Source organism: Monocercomonoides exilis (genome assembly GCF_001643675.1).
Source record: "Monocercomonoides exilis strain PA203 chromosome Unknown scaffold15-1837935, whole genome shotgun sequence".
In the NCBI taxonomy this organism is placed as follows: Eukaryota; Preaxostyla; order Oxymonadida; family Polymastigidae; genus Monocercomonoides; species Monocercomonoides exilis.
The window spans coordinates 1,797,520-1,816,934 of NW_027150560.1; the positions used below are offsets into that span (position 1 = coordinate 1,797,520).

General features: G+C 35.4%; 6 protein-coding genes across 6 annotated transcripts; 5 read left to right on the forward strand and 1 right to left on the reverse strand.

The window, feature by feature from the left end:
• Positions 1-1,045: 1,045 nt before the first annotated feature.
• On the reverse strand, positions 1,046-1,609 carry MONOS_10091 (putative DDE superfamily endonuclease; the record flags this gene model as incomplete). The annotated part of the gene is made up of 1 exon (XM_067862503.1): positions 1,046-1,609. One exon carries the CDS (start codon positions 1,607-1,609, stop codon positions 1,046-1,048), a length of 564 nt encoding a protein of 187 aa, XP_067730167.1.
• Positions 1,610-5,764: 4,155 nt separating this feature from the next.
• MONOS_10092 (uncharacterized protein) lies at positions 5,765-7,345 on the forward strand (the record flags this gene model as incomplete). The annotated part of the gene is made up of 2 exons (XM_067862504.1): positions 5,765-6,398; positions 6,552-7,345. 2 exons carry the CDS (start codon positions 5,765-5,767, stop codon positions 7,343-7,345), a joined length of 1,428 nt encoding a protein of 475 aa, XP_067730168.1.
• Positions 7,346-8,814: 1,469 nt separating this feature from the next.
• MONOS_10093 (uncharacterized protein) lies at positions 8,815-9,123 on the forward strand (the record flags this gene model as incomplete). The annotated part of the gene is made up of 1 exon (XM_067862505.1): positions 8,815-9,123. One exon carries the CDS (start codon positions 8,815-8,817, stop codon positions 9,121-9,123), a length of 309 nt encoding a protein of 102 aa, XP_067730169.1.
• A 675-nt stretch (positions 9,124-9,798) lies between these two features.
• Positions 9,799-13,818, forward strand: MONOS_10094 (putative 5'3' exoribonuclease 1; the record flags this gene model as incomplete). Its single annotated transcript, XM_067862506.1, has 4 exons — positions 9,799-9,877; positions 9,930-10,042; positions 10,099-10,386; positions 10,556-13,818. The coding sequence occupies 4 exons, from the start codon at positions 9,799-9,801 to the stop codon at positions 13,679-13,681; spliced, it is 3,606 nt and encodes a 1,201-aa protein (XP_067730170.1). The 3' UTR covers positions 13,682-13,818.
• A 278-nt stretch (positions 13,819-14,096) lies between these two features.
• MONOS_10095 (putative Anticodon-binding domain) lies at positions 14,097-15,158 on the forward strand. Its single transcript, XM_067862507.1, has 2 exons — positions 14,097-14,570; positions 14,696-15,158. Exons 1-2 carry the CDS (start codon positions 14,128-14,130, stop codon positions 14,847-14,849), a joined length of 597 nt encoding a protein of 198 aa, XP_067730171.1. The 5' UTR covers positions 14,097-14,127; the 3' UTR covers positions 14,850-15,158.
• A 3,695-nt stretch (positions 15,159-18,853) lies between these two features.
• Positions 18,854-19,321, forward strand: MONOS_10096 (uncharacterized protein; the record flags this gene model as incomplete). The annotated part of the gene is made up of 1 exon (XM_067862508.1): positions 18,854-19,321. The coding sequence occupies one exon, from the start codon at positions 18,854-18,856 to the stop codon at positions 19,319-19,321; it is 468 nt and encodes a 155-aa protein (XP_067730172.1).
• Positions 19,322-19,415: the final 94 nt, after the last annotated feature.

Genomic DNA, 19,415 nt, shown 5'->3' on the forward strand with positions numbered 1-19,415 from the left:
AATCAAAACGGAACTTTTTCTCTCTCAAAGTAGGCAACTCGACGAATTTCATTTTTTTTGTTTTAAAAGTTATGATCTAAACTTTTTTGGTGTCTTTAATTACTTAGTCAACATTATGAGTTAGGTTTTAACATTTTGTTTGAATGTTTGTTATATATTACTAAAACTTTTTATGATCCGTTTTTTGAGTTTTGTTGATTTTTTGGACAGAACATTTATATCATGTTTATATGCAATTTTAATGAGGATAAATAACTTTTTACCATATTTAACTATATTTTTTATATGTTTTGTGTACATATAAAAGTATAAATGTTTAAATAATACTTTTTTAACAAATTCAGACATTTCACATTTTTATTTTTTGTTTTGAGTGTTAACAATGAAATAAAGTTACTCAATGAAAATTTCTTGCATTTTTATTAATGATTAAAATTTATTTATATAAAAAAACAAGTCAATCAGAAAATCATATTATTAATGGGAAAAAATGTCAGTGAGGTGAATAAAAAATTAACAAACAATAGAAAAACTTACTGTCTTTGGTTTAACAAGCTCTGCAATGGGGTTTCACTTGCTCTTTTTTCTTTTTTTGAGGTGCTAGAGGAAGAAGCAGAAGGAAAGGAAAACGATGATGAGGATTGCTGAAGGCGAAGAGATCTCCACTGATTGGGAAAATACCAAGCTTGAGAAAAATCATTGATTTCCATTTCTACTTCCATTTCGTCTCTTTCATTTATAATAATTTCATCTCTTCTTTCTTTTTCTTCTGCAGAAATTATCTTTTTCTTATCTTTTTCTTCTTTTTCTTTGTCATTTTCTGACTGTGGGTCATGAGAATCGCCAAAAAAACATAGTTATGGTATTATTCATATTAAATCAAGTGTTTTTAACACCATAAACATTAATATGGGCAAAAAAATAAAATTATACTTATTTCTTTTGCAAGCAAAGATGTTACACTGGGAGTTAGTGGCAAGTCAGGGTTCAGTCTGTTTTTCAGTTTTGCTCTATATTTATCGTTGGTCACCTTTCTTGCTCTCATTCAATTAAAATAGTTAATATGCAAGTCCTTGACAAACCTTCGATTTGCTTCAGAATCCTTCTCAGTTAGCGGATTGTGCAGAATGTGAAAATTAGCCAAGCAGCACGCAACAGAAAAGTAACTTCCAACTCTGAAGACTTCAAAAGGCCAAGGATGGCGAAAGACAGCGAAAAGAGTCTTCAATCTTCCAAAGAAGCGCTCAACGATGACGCGGCGAGAAGCGAGGTGGGGAGTTCCGACTGGTTTGGATATAATAGCGTCAATTTCAGCTCTTGCACCAATGAAAGCGGAGTCTGCGAGCACTTTTGAGCCTCCTAGAAGAGCTTGAAATTGAGGGTAATGATCCTTAAAGATGTTAAAATCATGTGTGCTGCCTGTATTCACTGAACTGAGCGTGCATGCTGTGCCAATGCGAGGGTTGACTCCAACTTCTATTTTAACGCAGTATATGTGGTGCTTCCCACTGTAATACTTCTCTCCAAATTCCAAACGTCCAGCAGGCCGGTTGATAGGTATGACTGTGCAATCCACAACCACTCCATCATTTTTCATGTCATCTAACATATCTGGCCGAAATGTTAACAACAAATCAGCCAAAGGTATTTTTAAATCATTCACAACACTATAAAGAAGTCGAATAAGAGCATTTTGTGTTTTGTAAAATGAAGAAGCCAAAAAATGAGTGAATGTTGCTGATCCAAGGTGCAAAAATGAAAGAAGCAAAAAAACTTGATCCTAAAAATTACTCAACGCTCTCTCTTTTCCTCTGTGATATGGAATTTCCTTTTGAAGAAGTTTCATATGAAGATCAAATTCACAACGAGAAAATCCTGTAAGTCTGAAAAATGCCTTTAATTTATCTCCTTCAAATTTTTGACAGGCAATTTTTATCAAAGATTCTTTCTCTTCAGATTCCTCGAGATGTGTTGGCTCAGAAATGCGATTTCTTTTTTCGACTTGAGTCAAAATACTCATAAATGTTGATTGAGACATTTCAAAAAAATATTTAGAAAAATGAAAAAAACAGATCCTCCCTTAATGATTAAAATTTCTGTGTGATCACAACACCCAGTAACAAAATCATCGGATGTGACTCTGTCACATTGCATTTGTTAAATCTAAATTGTTTGATATCGATCTTTATGAACCTTTGCACATCTAATTCCATATGAGTGAATAAACTCGTACAAGTTCTAAAGAAATAAGAACTTGATTAATTTGACTGAGTCGCGAAAATTTGACTAAGTCATATCGTTTTTTTCTTTTTTAACGAATTTTGCATATTTTTATCGAATTTCTTTCAATCTCACCAAGATCGAAAATGTGATTCTTATAATCATAACATGTGATCGAACATTTTTTTGTTTTGTTGATATTTTTATTATCAAAAGTTCACAAACGTTGAATTCACAATATGGGAGATTATTTTTGGAATCAAAAAATTTTTCGGAGCGCTGTTTTTTCAAAAATTGTAAGTCTTTGGAAGGTGATTTTGTATTAAAAGGCTCAATACATCTTTAATGTTTCACAAACCACCGTCTTTGCAGAAATAAAGATGAAGATGTCTTCAATAAGCCATTTCATTTTAAAGTTGACATTTGTTAACGTTCAATTAAAATTTTCGGTTCGAAATTTTTGAAAGAATAATTATGATTTTTAAAGATTATCACCCATATGTTGAAGCTATGATGATAACAAATCGTGTTCTTTTGTTTTTTTCTTTCAACTGTTTGCAGAAACACAGAAAAAAAGGACAAAACTTGGGTGATTATTTTTTGAGATCATATTTTTTCACACAAAAATTTCGGTGCAAAAATATTTCTTGAATATCAATTAAAAATAATTTGAAAAGTGAAAAGGCTTATTGCATGCATTTTTATCTTTGACTCAGAAAAACCATTTGTTTTTAATACAATTATCATTCTTTTTCACTTTTGCATTAAAATTTTCTTTCGAAAAACAAACAATCTCTGAAAAAACAACACACCGAAAAAAGCTATGATTTCGAAAATAGTCACCCATATCTATTCAAGTAATTAACTGGAAAGAAAGAAAGATTGAACGAAGAAAAAGGAAACAGAAAAAATAATTTTTTTGTGGAATCAGCAAACTATTAATTTTTCAATCATTATTTTCACGAAAACAAAACTTTTTATTGCAGTTTGTCCAAAAAAACGTTGATCTGTCCGTTTTTAATGTCAATCATCCCTCAAGTTAAAAATTTTGTTGGATACCGTTATTGATTGGTGTATTATTTGGAATTTTTCGTTTGCGCTTTATTTTTCATATATTTGCCTTTTTATTTAACAAACAACAAAAATTAGTGAGAGCGTATGGATTGAATACACTTATTATTTGATTATTCTTTTTATTTTTTGTTGTTAATGAATAAATATTTTAACACGACATTTTTTCTTTTTGTTCAGTGTTTTGCAAATTGCAAGGACAAAAGCGAAGAGTTATTCAGAATTACATTTTTATGAACTTTCGAACCTTAGCCAATCAAATAAATGAACACTGATGTATAAATATTCAAAGAAATTATGTTTGATGATGTTTGTTGTTTTAAATGTCAATAACACACAACAAACGAATATTCATTTATGTTTCATCAGTTGGAGAAAAATGATTGACTTTCATTGGGATATTAGGAACTTTTCATTTTTTTCATTGTTTTTTTCGTTATAATGCTTATCTCCAACAAATCTGCAACCTTTTCATTTTTTTTCATCAATCATATAAACATGCAGATTATTTTCATTAATCGCTCATCCTTCTGATTATATTTGTTTCCAATAAATACAAAAAAAAGCATGTTGAAATGAATAAGATTTCTATTATTTATCTTCGAAAAAAAGTCTAAAACAATTAATCGAAATGAAAAAACATTCACAAGTTTTTTCTTTCCAAAATTTGGGGCCAGATAACATTTTCGACATGAGAAATTGTCCTTCTGAACTATTTTGGAGAAATCTCTTTGAAAGTTTGAAGAAGAGTGAAAATTAAGTGGTTTTCACCTTACCAACAAAGAGATTGTTCCTCTTCTCTCTTTTTCCAAAAACCGAAGACATTCTCAATCGGATTCAGAATTGGGGAATAGGCTGCATTGAACAAAATTTGATGGTCAGCCTCCTTTTCAATTTCATCTGTATTCATGTGGTGGATTGCTGTGCTATCAAAAACAATAGCGGAAGAAACATTTGCTTTGATTGAAAGGAGAATTTTTTTGATGAAGGCCTCAAATAACTCATGTTTCACAGTTTCTCGTTCAATTTCTGTTCAGCTCATTCCTTTTGTTGATATTGACGTGATAGCCGTAAACATTGATGAATAGGAGGAAGCTGAATCAAAACCTTTTAACACCTTTGTAACCATCCATATTTCCGAATGCATTCAATATTCCAGGACGTTTCGTCGATGTGGAATATCATAGCACCGTCTCTCTGATATTCGAAAAGCTTTTCCACAAACGCAATTCGAATTTATTTATTTTCCTCAGTATTTCCAGATGAAGGTCTGACTGTAAATTTTTTAATGAAAACAGTGGATATTTCTAAGTGTTTTCGTTTTTTCATGCAATCATTCGATGTGTTGTTGTTTTTCTAATTATTCAACCTGCAATTAACATCTCCTTTGACATTTTCCTTAATGAATTCAAAGGATCTTTTCACAGTTTTTCACTGACAATCTCGTTGAACTGTTGATTGAATGCTTTTTGTTTTCTTTCCTTTTTGATTCAACGGTCAGGAAATTTCAATTCCACTTCTTAACTTCGTAGGATATCTTGATGTCGTTATTGCAGTCAACGTTTATTCGCTTGCACACCATAATTCTGATTTTTCTTGGCCGTATTTCCTATTAAGAGAAGCATGTTTCATTCTTTTATCCTAAGTTGCATGCGTTTAAAAATTTTTCTTATTTTGTTTTCCACTAAATTCCACATTTCGCAGCTCCTCGATTTGTTTTTCTCTCTTTTCTTTCTTCTATATTCGAGCTTTCATTCGTATCATTTGGAGAAGTTGTTCTTCCAAAGGATGAATCACAGGGCAAATAATTGGTGCAACTCTATATTCAGACAGAGGAGGCACAGATCTTGATATATGTTCTTTTTTTTCATTTGTTCACACATCCAGGAAGAAAATATTGTTTTCTTTCATTATTCTTTGATCTGTATTTTTCAAAATTGGATTTATCAGATAATTTTAATTTACGGGATGATCGACATTGAAAACGGATGGATCAACATTTTTTTGGGACAGACTGAGGTTAAAGTACAGAGAACCTTAATTCTTCAGAACAAACGATAACAACAACACCTCTTGTTATGGGAGTTGAGCCTGTATTAAGGGCTCAGTCGCTTCTTTGATCATGGATATTGAAAACACTGCAACAGGACTTGCATCGAGTCTGGGAAGTATTTTTTCAATCAGCAGATCAACAGGCTGCGTAGAACTTTCTCAGACCACCTCCTTAGGCAGTACATCACATCTGTAACAAGCTCTATCTGCATCAGGAGATACCTCTTTTGCTTCATCTATCTACGGAAAGGATAGTTTTGCAACATTATGCATGGAATTATTTGGGTCAGAAACCTCAGAATTTATTTTTGATCTGAAAATCGACTCTCTTGATACAGCTGATTCATTTTTTTATGAATCCTTTTCCAACCCTCCATTCATCCCATCCAAATTCCACGAGTTATCAAGATCATCAAACTGGATGAAGGACGCTCTAAACTCTAGTGGCTGGAGAGTTGAACGCTACTTAATTCCAGCAGTGAAGGCACTTATTCAAACACACGCAGATGCGCCTGAGAAACAGGAAAGATTATCCGATGCGATGATGCTTGTGATTTCGGGTCTCCAAGAAGCAAGGCACTCAAGGATCCAAGCAGAATACGGATTTACCGCAGCTAAAGCGCTTCGAGTGGAAACAGAGGACACAATTGTCTCAGGTGAAAAATTGTCCAAGATAAAACCATTTCGCGAGGCAAGGAGAGCTCGATCGCAACCATCACAGCATCAACTCCACAATAGAAGAAGATTTTTTTCGTCTTCCTGCCCGAAGCATCGGGCCTGCCCAGTTCCGAACGAGAATATCAGCCAGACAACAGCAACAAACAGTGAAATGGTTCAGAAGCCGGGGAATGTTCTATATTTAATAAGAAACAGGACTCAAATATTTGCAAAGGAATGGAGGAGCATTGGAGTGAAGAACACAACAACGTTTGGCGTTAACTCAGTTTGGAAAGGAAAATCTGAGAAAGAAAAGTTAATGAAGGAGGTTTGTTTGCGAAGAGGCTTTATTGGCACAAGAAAGGAAGAAGAAGAGTGTGCCAAATGGAAATCGGAGAGTTTGTCCAACAACATTTTATGCGAAATCGAAGAAGGAAATGATAAATGTTTAAACACTCTGTTCTTTATAAAGAAAAAGAACGGTTAATATCAACAAATTCTCGATTGTCGCCACTTGAACAATACAAAAATGAACATTCACTTCAAATCAGAAGACCACAAGACACTGGAGAAGCTCCTCCGCAAGGACGATTATGCAGTTTCAATAGATCTCGCACAAGCGCACTTTCTTGTTTCCGTACACAAAGACTTCACTCCCTTCCTTGCTTTCGGATTCAGAAAGAGGATATTCGTATTCAAAGGAAACCACTTTGGTTGTAAAGACGCTCCACGAATATTATCAAAGCTGATGAGGAAGATTATGCAGGAGGTTCGGAAAAGATGGAAGGAAAGATGTTTGAATTATCTTGACGATGTTCTCCTTTGCACAAGAACACAAAGCCTTGAAGGAAGCTTCAAGAGCAATTGTTTGAAGGCTCAACAACATACAACTCGATTTCAACAAAGAGAAAAGCAAGTTAACTCTCAGAAACACCTTCTCCTTCCTTGGAAGGACATGAAGACTCGAATTATGAAGGTTGCATTGGAGACAAAGCGCACGTACTCGTTGCAGAAGAAGATAAAACGGTGGATGAATTTGGAATCGAAGGAAACATCAATCAAGACAAAAGACTTCGCATCACTCGTTGGAGAAATCAGCGCAACTCGATTAGTCTACGCAGACGCCTCTCCACACATGAACAGATTATGCAAGGAACTCGACAATGCAGTCAGGAAAACCGGTTGGACTGGTGCGATGAATCTGAATTATTCAATCATGGAACAGCTGCAATATTGGAGGACGAGACTGAGAGAGAAGGAGGAAAGGCAGTGGGTGTCATTTGCAACTCCAGACGTGACGTTGATAACAGATGCTGCACACCGTGCATGTGGTGAAACACTTTGAATAGGCAGCTCTTTGTACCACTTCCACCAAGCTTTCAATCGAGCATTCTTCAATCAGCCATCCAATTTCAAGGAGATGTTGGCTGTGCTTTTGGCACTCAAACATTTCCGCAATCTCAAAGCCAAATACAATGCCCAAAGGATTCTTCTGAGATCAGACAACACCGCTGTTGAATACGACACCAATCTCTGGACAGCGTGAAAGAATCTTCTGTCTCTCACGAGGAAGATCAGACAATGGACAACAGAATGGAACATTCAGCTGAGAGCAATTCACCTCCCAGGAGCAAAGAACTTGACAGCGGATGCCCTCTCAAGACTTCAACGCGCAGGAGACCACGAGATTACAGACGAAGCATTAAGAGAGTTGGAACATCGGTTAGATCTTACAATCGAACAGGACGCCTTCGCAAGCGCGACAAACAGGAAAACAATGACTTGGTTTGGACCAGGAAGCCCGATATTGGATGACGGGCGTCAAGCGGATTGAAGCACAGAGATCACTCTGGTTCACACGTCAGTTCCTCTGATTCTTCCGTGCCTCAAGAAGATTCAGGAAGAACACGCGAGAGCAGTGATTCTGCTTCCAGCTTGGAGGAACCAGATTAGGACACAGTTGCTTATGGAGATGAAAACACATTGTGTGAAATGGAACAATTCGAACAAGGTTTTGAAGGCAGAACTAGGTCTAAAGAAGACAGGAGCCTCACTTTCTCCGTGGGTGTTTTTGGCTGCAAGACTCAACTTGTAGCGCAAAAAGGAGAGCAGTGGTAGAACAGCTGCCTTCGAAGATGCAATTTTTTCGAAGCAATAATCACCGAAGCTTAAAATAGTGTCTCGACTTCAACTTGGACAGCCTGCACATTCGGATTCGTGCATTTTGCCTAGGCATGGACGGAGGATAATTGTGGAGAATTTCCACAAGACTTCTTGGAATGGTGTCGAAGGTGTACCGTGCTTTTTGTCAAACAAAAGGAAAAGGGATTCCCCTACACATGTTTGAGAGTCACGAGATCCACAATTTCTCTACACTCAAGAATTAGTTATGGAGAAGACATTGGGCAAGTCCCAATTATTAAGACAATCTTCTTCTCGTTTCAGCGTTCACACGTCCCCAAAAGACCTTATACATACATGTAGTCACACACATAGGTCTTCGATTTCAACAACTCACGGCCTTCCAATATTAATCTATCCTTCTATGAACTTACAGTGAAGTGCATTTTGCTTTGTGTTCTGTTTTCAGCCTGCCTCTTTCACGAACTTGAGCTGCTGTCAATGAGCAAGTCGATATTCAGCTGCGATTCCATCCACATCTACACGCACCTCAAAACCTCAATTCCACCGAGTTTCTTAACAATCCCTTTCTTACGTGAAGCTGACGAAAATATTTGCCCTATAAGAGCAGTTTGATGCCTTTGGAAGAGAGTTCGAAGAACACACATATCGAGAGATCCATTTCTTCTGAACATGACGCATCACACACCGCTGAATTCTTCGGGAATTAGAAAACTGACAAAACTCGGAATGACACACGAAGGGATCCCACAGGAGTTCAGACCATGCACAATCAAGCATGCAGCCATTTCCGCCTTGATCTTGAAGGGAATACCGGAAGTGCTGATAGTGAGACATTCTCGCTTATCACTGACAGCTCACACTCCAACACGCTCCTTCCTTAGAGCCAACCTTGCATCCGACATGTCCCACGTGCTGGTTGCTTCTCGACAGGAAGATCAAACCGCACTTGTTGCTTGCAACTGCTCATCCAATGCCTAAGCACCATTTCTCCCAGCCTTCGCCTCACAGGAAACAACAAGCCTCTTCTCAAGAACAACTGAGTTCCCACGACCACCCATTGCTGAACTTAGCAACGAACTTAACTATTAAATTCTAAGGTAATTGAAAGCAGAATCTGCAAGAGATTGCAGCAGATTTTATTATACCACAATTTGAACGTTCAGACAAGTGAGATTTGTCTGATTCATGCAGATATATAAAAATTCCCAACAATTATTACTCCCATTACAAGAGGTGTTGTTGTTATCGTTTGTTCTTAACGAAAAATAATTCTTCCCATAAAAAAATAATCATGGGAGTTCCTTCTCTTTTTGCTTACTTTTTCAGGAAATATAATAAATGTATAAATTATGCAGTTCCGCCAACTCAAGATAATCCGAGTCCAAATGGAAAATGCGATAAGTGGGCTTTTATTTGTTAATTCGAAAAAATGCTTTCAAATGTTTTTTTTCGAAGTTTATATCTTGATTTTAACGGAATATTGCATGCTTGCACACATCCTGCTGATAAAGTATTTATTTCCTTTCTCTTTTCATTTTTCAAAAAGTAATAATTTTGCTTTTCTTTTTCAAAAGTTGATTCCTCCTCAAACATTTGTTTGCAGCAAAATGGATTATAATCAATTTTATACAATTTTTATTTCTTTAGGATCAAATGATAGATGAGATGATTATATTTATCAAGCATTTGATGGAATTAGTTCAGCCTTCAAAGTTGCTTTTTATTGCTGTTGGTTTGAACAAAATTTTTGGAGATGTTAAATATTTTGTATGAACATTTCACAGATGGAGTGGCGCCACGTGCTAAAATGAATCAACAAAGAGGAAGAAGATTTCAAGCAGGACAAAATAGCGATTCTTCAAAAGAAAAAATTGCTGAATTGTTCAAAGAAATGGAGGTTTATTTCACATTACGCAAATTGAATCATCCATACTTGTTTAATTGCATTGATAGGGAGATGGATGGGTTATTCCGCAGAGTTTTGATTCTATTTTCGTCAAAGATTGCTTTGATTCAACTGCAATCACACCTGGCACTGAATGGATGGAGGCTGTTTCGAACCGTCTGATGGAACAGCTGCAAACGGAAGTGGCTCAAGATGAAAAATGGAGCAAGCTTCAGGTTATATTTTCAGGATGGAAAGTTGAGGGTGAAGGAGAACATAAAATTATGGATTTTATAAGGAAGCAACAGACTCAACCAGGATACGACATTCACACAAGGCATTGCATTTATGGACAAGTCTGAATTATTCTTTCCTTATTATTTATCTTTGCTAATGATTCTCTTCACTATTATTTTTTTAAAATTCTTTTCTTTTCTTTTCACATTTTCTTTGTTGCTAATTTTCAATGCATTTACCAACAACATTTACACAATTTTTTTAAAATATTTAAAAAAAAAAAAATAGGATGCTGACTTACTGAATTTAACTTTACTAACACATGAGCCGCACTTCACAATAATCAGAGAAGGATCGATGCTTCCCTCGATGAAAGCAACAAAAAAGATGAAAGAGAAGGCATCGGCTGACGGAAGAGAAGAGCACGCTTCATCATCCACTTCTCCTTCTGAGATGGCCGGAGAATCAGAAGGCGAAAACGACGACGATGCCAATGAAGATCAGCCTGGATCGCCTTCATACAGCGGAATTGACACGGACGAGACACACTGCCCGCTCTGCCACTCGCGCGAGCACCAGGCGCTGTTCTGTCCGCTGAACGAGGCGACGCCCATCGCCAAGCTTCAGCCGTTCATCCTTGTCGACATCTCAATTTTGCGGCAGTACATCTTTTTGGAGTTTGCAGACTTGAGTCCGACATCACGCACAGACTATCAGACGGTCATTGTGGGAGTGAGTGACGGAATGGAGCAGAACTACGAGAGACTGATGAAGAGGCAGCAGACGTGGAAAGAGGAGCAGCTGGCGAAGGAGCGGGCAGAACAACTCACAAAGGATGACATCGAAAAGAAAGAGGAGGAAGAAGCATTGGAAGCTAAACAGGACAAAAAGAAAGATCTTAGCCAGACAATCTTTCCATTTGTGCACTACAAAAGTGAAGGAAAGCCGATGACAGGCAAACCAGAAAAGCAAGCCAAACCTGGACAGACTGATGAAAAGAGAGGAGAAGGAAAATCTGCCTGCTCTGAAGAGGCAATTACGGGAAGCGACGATTTCACGTTCAATTTTGAGCGTATTGTGGAAGACGTGGTGATGCTTTGCTTTTTGGCGGGGAACGATTTTCTGCCGCACATTCCGACCTTCGACATCAGAGAAGGAGTAATTTCTCGAATCTTCACAGTTTACAAGAAAATTGTGAGGACAACAGGATATCTCACTCGCAATGGTGTTGTCAGAATGTCTGCGCTGTATGCATTTATTCAGGAATTCGCTAAGATCGAACAAGAAATGTTTACTGCCAGAGAGGAAGTGAGGCAGAGGCGGTTGTTGCAGAAGAAGCAGATACAACAGGTTGTTCTGAAGGCTGGTCTGAAAGGAGTTGCTTATGTGGATGGTGAAAAGATTAGCGAAAAGGCAGACAAAGATGTGTCTGCTGCTGATCTGCTTTCAGCCGGGACGAATTCAACGACTTCTCCTTCTGCTTCATCATCTGATCTTCCGACACAGCCATTTGCATCGCCTCAATCAGCAGCTGAGCACAAAGACTTGCACACACAGCCAGCCCAAAGGCGAGGTGCTGCAGAAATGAAGCAGATTGAAGCGCCGCCAAAAGAGCAGGCATCCACCGAAGAGTATCGTGCACAGTGCGTGAGAGAGTTCAGGCGCAGGCAGCGTCATCAGGTTGAAGTGAAGCACTTGGCGACACTTGCATCTGGTGGGAAGTCTGTGCTGGATGATCTGCGGATGGACGATGCTGGGTATGTGGAGAGATACTACTTGACTGTGTTTCCCGAAGTATTCAACGGGCTGACGAGCAAAAAAGAAGAGGTTGAGGAAAATGCGAAGATGACGTCGAAGGCAATTGAAAGAATCGACACCGAGGGGCAGCAAGACCAACCGAGAAAAGAAGAAGGCAGAGTGAAGATCTTATACAACCCGAAAAAATCTCCTCTTCACAAAGATTTCCATCCATTTGGCAGTCAAGTGAAAGAAATAGTAAAACGTTATTTGGAAGGCGTTCAATGGTCGATGCTTTACTACACACAGGGCTGTCCTTCAAACAGCTGGTTTTATCCACACAGCTATGCGCCACTTGCTTCCTCGCTTGCCGTGTTCTGTCCAAAAGATGGTGATTATGAACCAGACTGCACAGAAGAAAGCGAAAAGAGCGAAACGGCATCGCCATCATCGTCTTCTTCATCCTCCTCGTCCTCATCTTCTTCAGTCTCAGTTCCTGTGCTGCATCCACTCATCAAGTTTCCTAAAAATATCACAGTCACTCCGTTGCAGCAGCTGATGTCTGTTCTCTCGCCTTATTCTGCACACCTTCTGCCCGAATGTCTGCAGCCACTTGTCACTTCGACCAGTTCTCGCTTGTTCCCATTTTATCCTCGCGAGTTTGAGATCGACGAAGACAGCAAACTTTACTCGTGGCAGGCAGTGGTGATTCTGCCAGTGTTGGACTTCCGTCTGATGATAACTGAAATGAACAAGGCAATCAAAGAGGCAGAAACGAAAGGGAAAGGACTGACAAAAGAAGAGAAGAAGAGAAACGAAGCAGACAGCAACTATCTGATTGTTAGCGAAGCGAACGAATTACTGAAAGGGAAATACAATGAATTATGCAGCAAACCAGATTGGAACAAGAAGTTCCAAACTGTTGTGGAAACAGAAAAAGAAGCAAATGAGATACACGCTGCATTCAGTGCGAAAGAGAAGTTGAGAATTGCTTCAGAGCAAAAAGGCGCAAATAAAGCTTCTGAAGATAACTCTGCACAAAACACCTCAATTCTCCGTGGGTATTTTGAGGAAGTGCCTGCGACGACTAAAATTTCTGATGCTTCATTGTTCCGTGTGCACTGCTTCCGTTTTGGAAACCCACTACCTTTGGACAGCTATCCCGCGCTTCCTCTCTATCAGTTCTTTTCTCCTCGCGAGCGCTTGAATATCAGCCTTGCTTTTGAGCACCCGTCAGATGCAGTTGTGCACTTTCCCTTGCTGCACCTCCTCCGCACGTGGTCGTTCTCGGCGCATCAGACAGTGGACGGGCCGACACTTTCGCTGACGTCGAAGCAGATGGCGAGCGAGTCTAGAGACGAAGGCACACGCATCGCACTCGACTTCAACAGGCGGCACAACACAGAGCAGTATGAGAAGGACCTGAAGAAGCACCAGCTGAAGCACACGAAGGAGAACGGAGAGAAAGGGGAGAAAGGAGCAGAAGACGATGGGCAATTCCTTATGCGGCTGTCTGCTTCCAATGAAAGGGGAATCATCATCACGATGGCCGATCTGTATGCAGGGCAACGTTTGATAAGGCCGCTCCGCCTTTCTCAAGATCCTGACACAAAAAAATACTTGAGACGGAATCCTCAAAAAAGGAACGAAGAAGGTAGCATAGCTCACAAGTATTAGAATTTAGCTTTTGAAGCTGTATCGGACATTTCTTGCTTACCAATGATCCTTTATTCAATCATGATCAACATTAATTACAATTTTTATTTTTTTGAAATGCGAATCTGTTAATAATTCTTGGAAAAAATGTTTTTTCAGACCTTTTTTTTTCTTTTTTGAAAGAGACAATAATGTATACAAAATTTGAGCTCATGAGCTTGCGAAGAAAATTAAGGATTTTGGTGGAAGATTTAAAGCTTGAATCATTTGGATTCTGATTTCTTGTTAAAAATAACAAACATTGCAAATAAATGAGCAGAAGCTTGTATTTAATCTGTTCAACGATAAAATATTTTCGACTTTTTCATTTAAAATATCTGTTTTTGTTAAAGGTGTATTTCTAAAAAAATTTTCAAAATTGTATATTATATGTTTTGATCAATTTTCTGAACGGATTATCTTCCATAATGGAAAACGATTTTTCGAAAATTCAACAAAAGTCTTATTTAAGATGTTCTACTATTTGGGGAGAAGATGTTGAGGGGTATTTTTATGCGATTGATGAAGAAAACAACCAAATTATATTGGAAAATGAATCAATTTCATTTTCATCCAGCTCACCAATATTAGAAGCTTTATACAAACCTGCAAAACTTGGAGAACACAGTCTACGTTTTCTCTCGTGCTCGGCAATCAAAGGTTTTATGGTTCTTCGCTCTTCTTCAGAAATTGAAACAAAAGAACGATTGAGATTTGAAAGAGAACTTCCTTATGTGTATGATGCACCGGATGATGAGGCATTGAAAAGAAAAGAAAAAACGGCAATTCAAACAATTCGCGAGAGACAAAATCACATCAAACCTGGAATATCTGAAGAAATTCAATCATTATTCAATCATTTTTGTAATATGTATGATTCAAGCAATTTTATGAATATTTTCCCCCTTTTATTGATGCGATTTCTTTTCAAAATGCATTTTCAATGTTATATTATGTGCTTTAAAAATTCCAAAAAAAAAAAAAAAATAATATTAGGTATCCTGATTGCCACTGGGAAGGTGACTCAATGATTATTATGGGAATACGAATTGAACCGCCATATCAGCCTGAAAGTTGCAAAGGTGAACCGGAGGTTACACTTGAAAGAATACGAAAAAATCTTAAACAAAAACTGAGATTACCAAGTTGATAATTTGAGACAATTGATTTGTGTTCAAGATTTAAAAATTGCATCGTGTTAAAACTCTTTGGAAACAAAAATTTCAATTTATATTAATTATGGTGATTGCGTTTTCACCATGAAATATCAGATAATTTCTGTTTTTTGTTTTGATTTATGGTTAGATATATCTATTGCGAACTGTATTGCTTTTTTTTTTAAAAAAAAAAAAAGCGTTTGCAATTTTCTTTTAAATTTGGAACTAAAATTGTTGGAATGAGTTTTTTACTATTTTTGTATCTTTTTTTAAGGAATTAAAAATAATTGAGATTTTTAAAACGATGAAAATTTCTCTTTCATATGTATGGATTAATAAATTATTTTTCAAACAAAACGAAAAAGAGAAATTTCTCAAGAAATGAAAGATTTCTTTTCAAAAGTTAACTCATTTCGACTTTTTCCAATTAAAAAGAAATTCTGCAAAATTGAAAAGATCAAAAAACTTAGAGATTTCAAAGAATATGCGAGAATCAAATTAATAATAATTGATTTTTGATCTTGAATTAGGATGAGAAAGTGAGGGTTTTTTATTATCACATTCCTTATTTTAATGGTTTTTTCTGGTCTTTGATAAAGTGGCTATGCCGAAATTGAATGTTTTTACATTTTGACCATATTTCAATAATTGTTCAGGAGAATAAAAATAAATCAATAAATAAATATTAAAAGTTCATATCATTGAATTTTTTCTTGAGAACACTATTTAACATCCATCTTTATATTGTCAAAAGCAGAAATTAATTTCTGTTTAAAAATATAGTAAAATATTAATTAACCAGGCAAAAAATACGGACTTTCAAGCTTTTTTTGCACAAAGCACATAAAAATTGCTTCAGTCATGACTTTATTTCGCTTTCTCAGATTTTGAAAATAAATTTGATTTTCATATCCTTAAACAGGCATCGTTGAAATTTATACACAAAGTTTTCCAACATTTCACGAATGTCAAAAAATGGAAATATTTTTGTAGCGTTTTTTGATATGAAAAAGTCAAAAAAAAGTTCATAATTTTTCAACGAAAATGCCTGATGAAAAATATATTGAACCATTTATTTTGAGATTGTTTGCATTTATCAATTGTTTGATGGATTTGTCGCGAAATGTGATTAAGATATGATTTATTTCGGAAAATTGATTGTTTTTATTTCATTTGCGTCCTTTCAAAAAGAGAAACTGACATTGTATCTTTTGAATTAGTCAAACTATAATTTTTAAATTTGATTTCAATTTCAAGCTTTTTTCATAAATCAGAGAAAGTCAAATAAGGTTAAAATAAAACAACTCTTATAAATAACCCCCTTTTTTTCAAAATTCGAATTGCTCGATGAATTTCAAAAATAAAATTTCAATTATAAAGACAATTATTTATCGGTGTATAACGCATCTGGTTATATGCAAGATATCGAGATTTTGTTGAATTTTTGAAACAAAAAATTATTTTTGTTTTTGACATTATGGCTTCTGATGAATTTTTCTATTTTCAGAAAACGATACAATTCAACTTTTATTCATAAAACTTATTTTTATTTTTCCCCTCAGTAATAAACAATACTGATTATTTTTTTATTTTCGGCAATTTGTTCGTTTCGATAGAATGGAAAACAATTGCTTTTGAAAAATCATTGACGATGAGATAACTTCAAAAACTCTTTAAACAAAACTCATAATCATCCAAGTGAATTCCACCAATGCATAAATTAAAATAATGGCTACAAAAAATCGCTTCCAAGTTGTAATTTTTCATGATTCAATATTCATTTAAAGAAAATATAAATATTCACTTTTATTGATCTTTCAAGTTAATAATTTCATTGAAATGCGAATACATTCAAAATCAGATTCAATCACATCGGATATTATCAGCATCGGATATAATCGCATATTTTTTGTGTACAAACATTTTTTTCCTATTTTCCATTCGTTTTCCGTCTCATAAAATAGCAGGGCTTTATATATGTAATCTCATTTAATAACATAATGTGTCGTTTTTTCATTGATAAATCCATTTTTTTATATTAATAATTTCTGAAATTAAATTTTTAATGAATTTGATTAATTGAATAATTGATATTAATGATAGATATTAGAAAAATGATCGAATAATGAGAACGGTCAAAATCGAATATTGTTTCATCGGATTATACATAATTTTTTGTGATAATATCCGATTATGATAATATCCGATTTCGCTTCATACGGATGAAAACAAAAAATAATTTATAAATAACAAATTAACATTTTTTTTTTTAATTTTTCTGTTATTATTCATGATTTCGAATTTTTCAACTTGCGAAAGCAATTTTTCTCATTGGTATTTGCGACAGAATTTCTGTATTAATAAAATCGATGATGTGTTCCAGATTATTTCTTCAATCTTATGAATATAATTCTTGCGTTTCAGTTCAGAAAAAATTATCGAAATATAAAAATTCGAAAAAATCTTTGAAAGAACTGTGCGGAACAAAATACATAAAGCAAAAAATTTCATCTCATTAAAAATAAATAATTTAAACTATAATTTATGATTTTTTCAAATTCATTAAAAATTTAATTTCAGAAATTATTAATATAAAAAAATGGATTTATCAATGAAAAAACGACACATTATGTTATTAAATGAGATTACATATATAAAGCCCTGCTATTTTATGAGACGGAAAACGAATGGAAAATAGGAAAAAAATGTTTGTACACAAAAAATATGCGATTATATCCGATGCTGATAATATCCGATGTGATTGAATCTGATTTTGAATGTATTCGCATTTCAATGAAATTATTAACTTGAAAGATCAATAAAAGTGAATATTTATATTTTCTTTAAATGAATATTGAATCATGAAAAATTACAACTTGGAAGCGATTTTTTGTAGCCATTATTTTAATTTATGCATTGGTGGAATTCACTTGGATGATTATGAGTTTTGTTTAAAGAGTTTTTGAAGTTATCTCATCGTCAATGATTTTTCAAAAGCAATTGTTTTCCATTCTATCGAAACGAACAAATTGCCGAAAATAAAAAAATAATCAGTATTGTTTATTACTGAGGGGAAAAATAAAAATAAGTTTTATGAATAAAAGTTGAATTGTATCGTTTTCTGAAAATAGAAAAATTCATCAGAAGCCATAATGTCAAAAACAAAAATAATTTTTTGTTTCAAAAATTCAACAAAATCTCGATATCTTGCATATAACCAGATGCGTTATACACCGATAAATAATTGTCTTTATAGGGTGATTTATTAACTTGAATATTTTTTTAACCCGAACATTTTTTTTATTAATTAGTTTAATCAACCCACTTTTCATATTTTATTAATTGTTTTGAGTATATAAGGAAAAGTCAGAAGTCAGAAATTAAGATCAAATTACTATACCTAATCTCTGATGTGGGGGGGGAGGGGGGGGGAGAGATGGGGGGGTTAGCTCCTCCATCTCTGATTAGTGCCTCCCACGAGGAGATTAGGCAATAGCAACGGGGCTGATTAAGTTAGAATTTGATTGAAATTTTTTTTTTGATTTTTTTTCATTTCAAAAAAATATTTTTTTAGAAAATAAAAAAAATGATCATGACCAAAAATATTTTAAAATGAGTGTTGTGGAAAACAAAAAACAACAAGGATTAAAGAAAATATGAAGTTTAATGAGATCCTTCCAATATCGACATATTGAAAGAAGATTACAGCGTGTTGCAACGATTATTTCTAATGGAGAAGCTCGGGTTGCTGATGCTGCGAACATGAAGGAATTTACTCGCTCGGCAATTGATAGAGCAGTTGCAGCTGTGGAAAAAGGAAGAAAAGCAGGACAGAAAGGAAGACCAGAATTATTCAATTAGGAAGAAAAGGAAACTATATTTGGTATGTTAAAAATCGAATGTGAAAGTGGGACAAGTTACGATGCTGCACAAATGAGGAAATTAGTTTGTCACAATATTTAATTTGTTGAATTTATTTATTTTTTTACATATTCAGATGAACACTGTTATAAATGATAGGAAAAAAGACGATTTTGATGAAGAAGAGGAAGAAGTGAACATTTCTAAAGCATATCCTTATCAATACACAAAAAGGAACCCCGATCTCAAAGCTTCTCATCCTCGAAATGTCGACATCCAAAGGCTCTCCGCATCAAATCAACAAACTCTTCTTCCATTTTTCACTCTTCTACAAAACCTTCATGATCAACATCATTATACCAACTCTCTCATCTTTAATATTGATGAATCTTTTCTCCGACTCTCTGATTCTTTCTCTTCTCTTGTTTTCCATCCTTCCGACATGCCTGCCGGTTTCTCCAAAACACCAATGAACATGTCGAATGCAACTCTTGTCGTTGCAGCCGCAGCTGATGGCTACTCCCTAAAAAGCGTCGTTCTGTGGCCTTGTCGGAAACTGCCAGATGAACTGCGCCTTGTTCTGAGTTCGCAGTTAGATGTTTAGGGTGAAAATGAAGGCTGGATGACTGAAGCGCTATTCCTCAAATATGCTGAAGAAGTGTTGCTTCCATGAATCGCGCAAAGAAGAGAAACTTTGA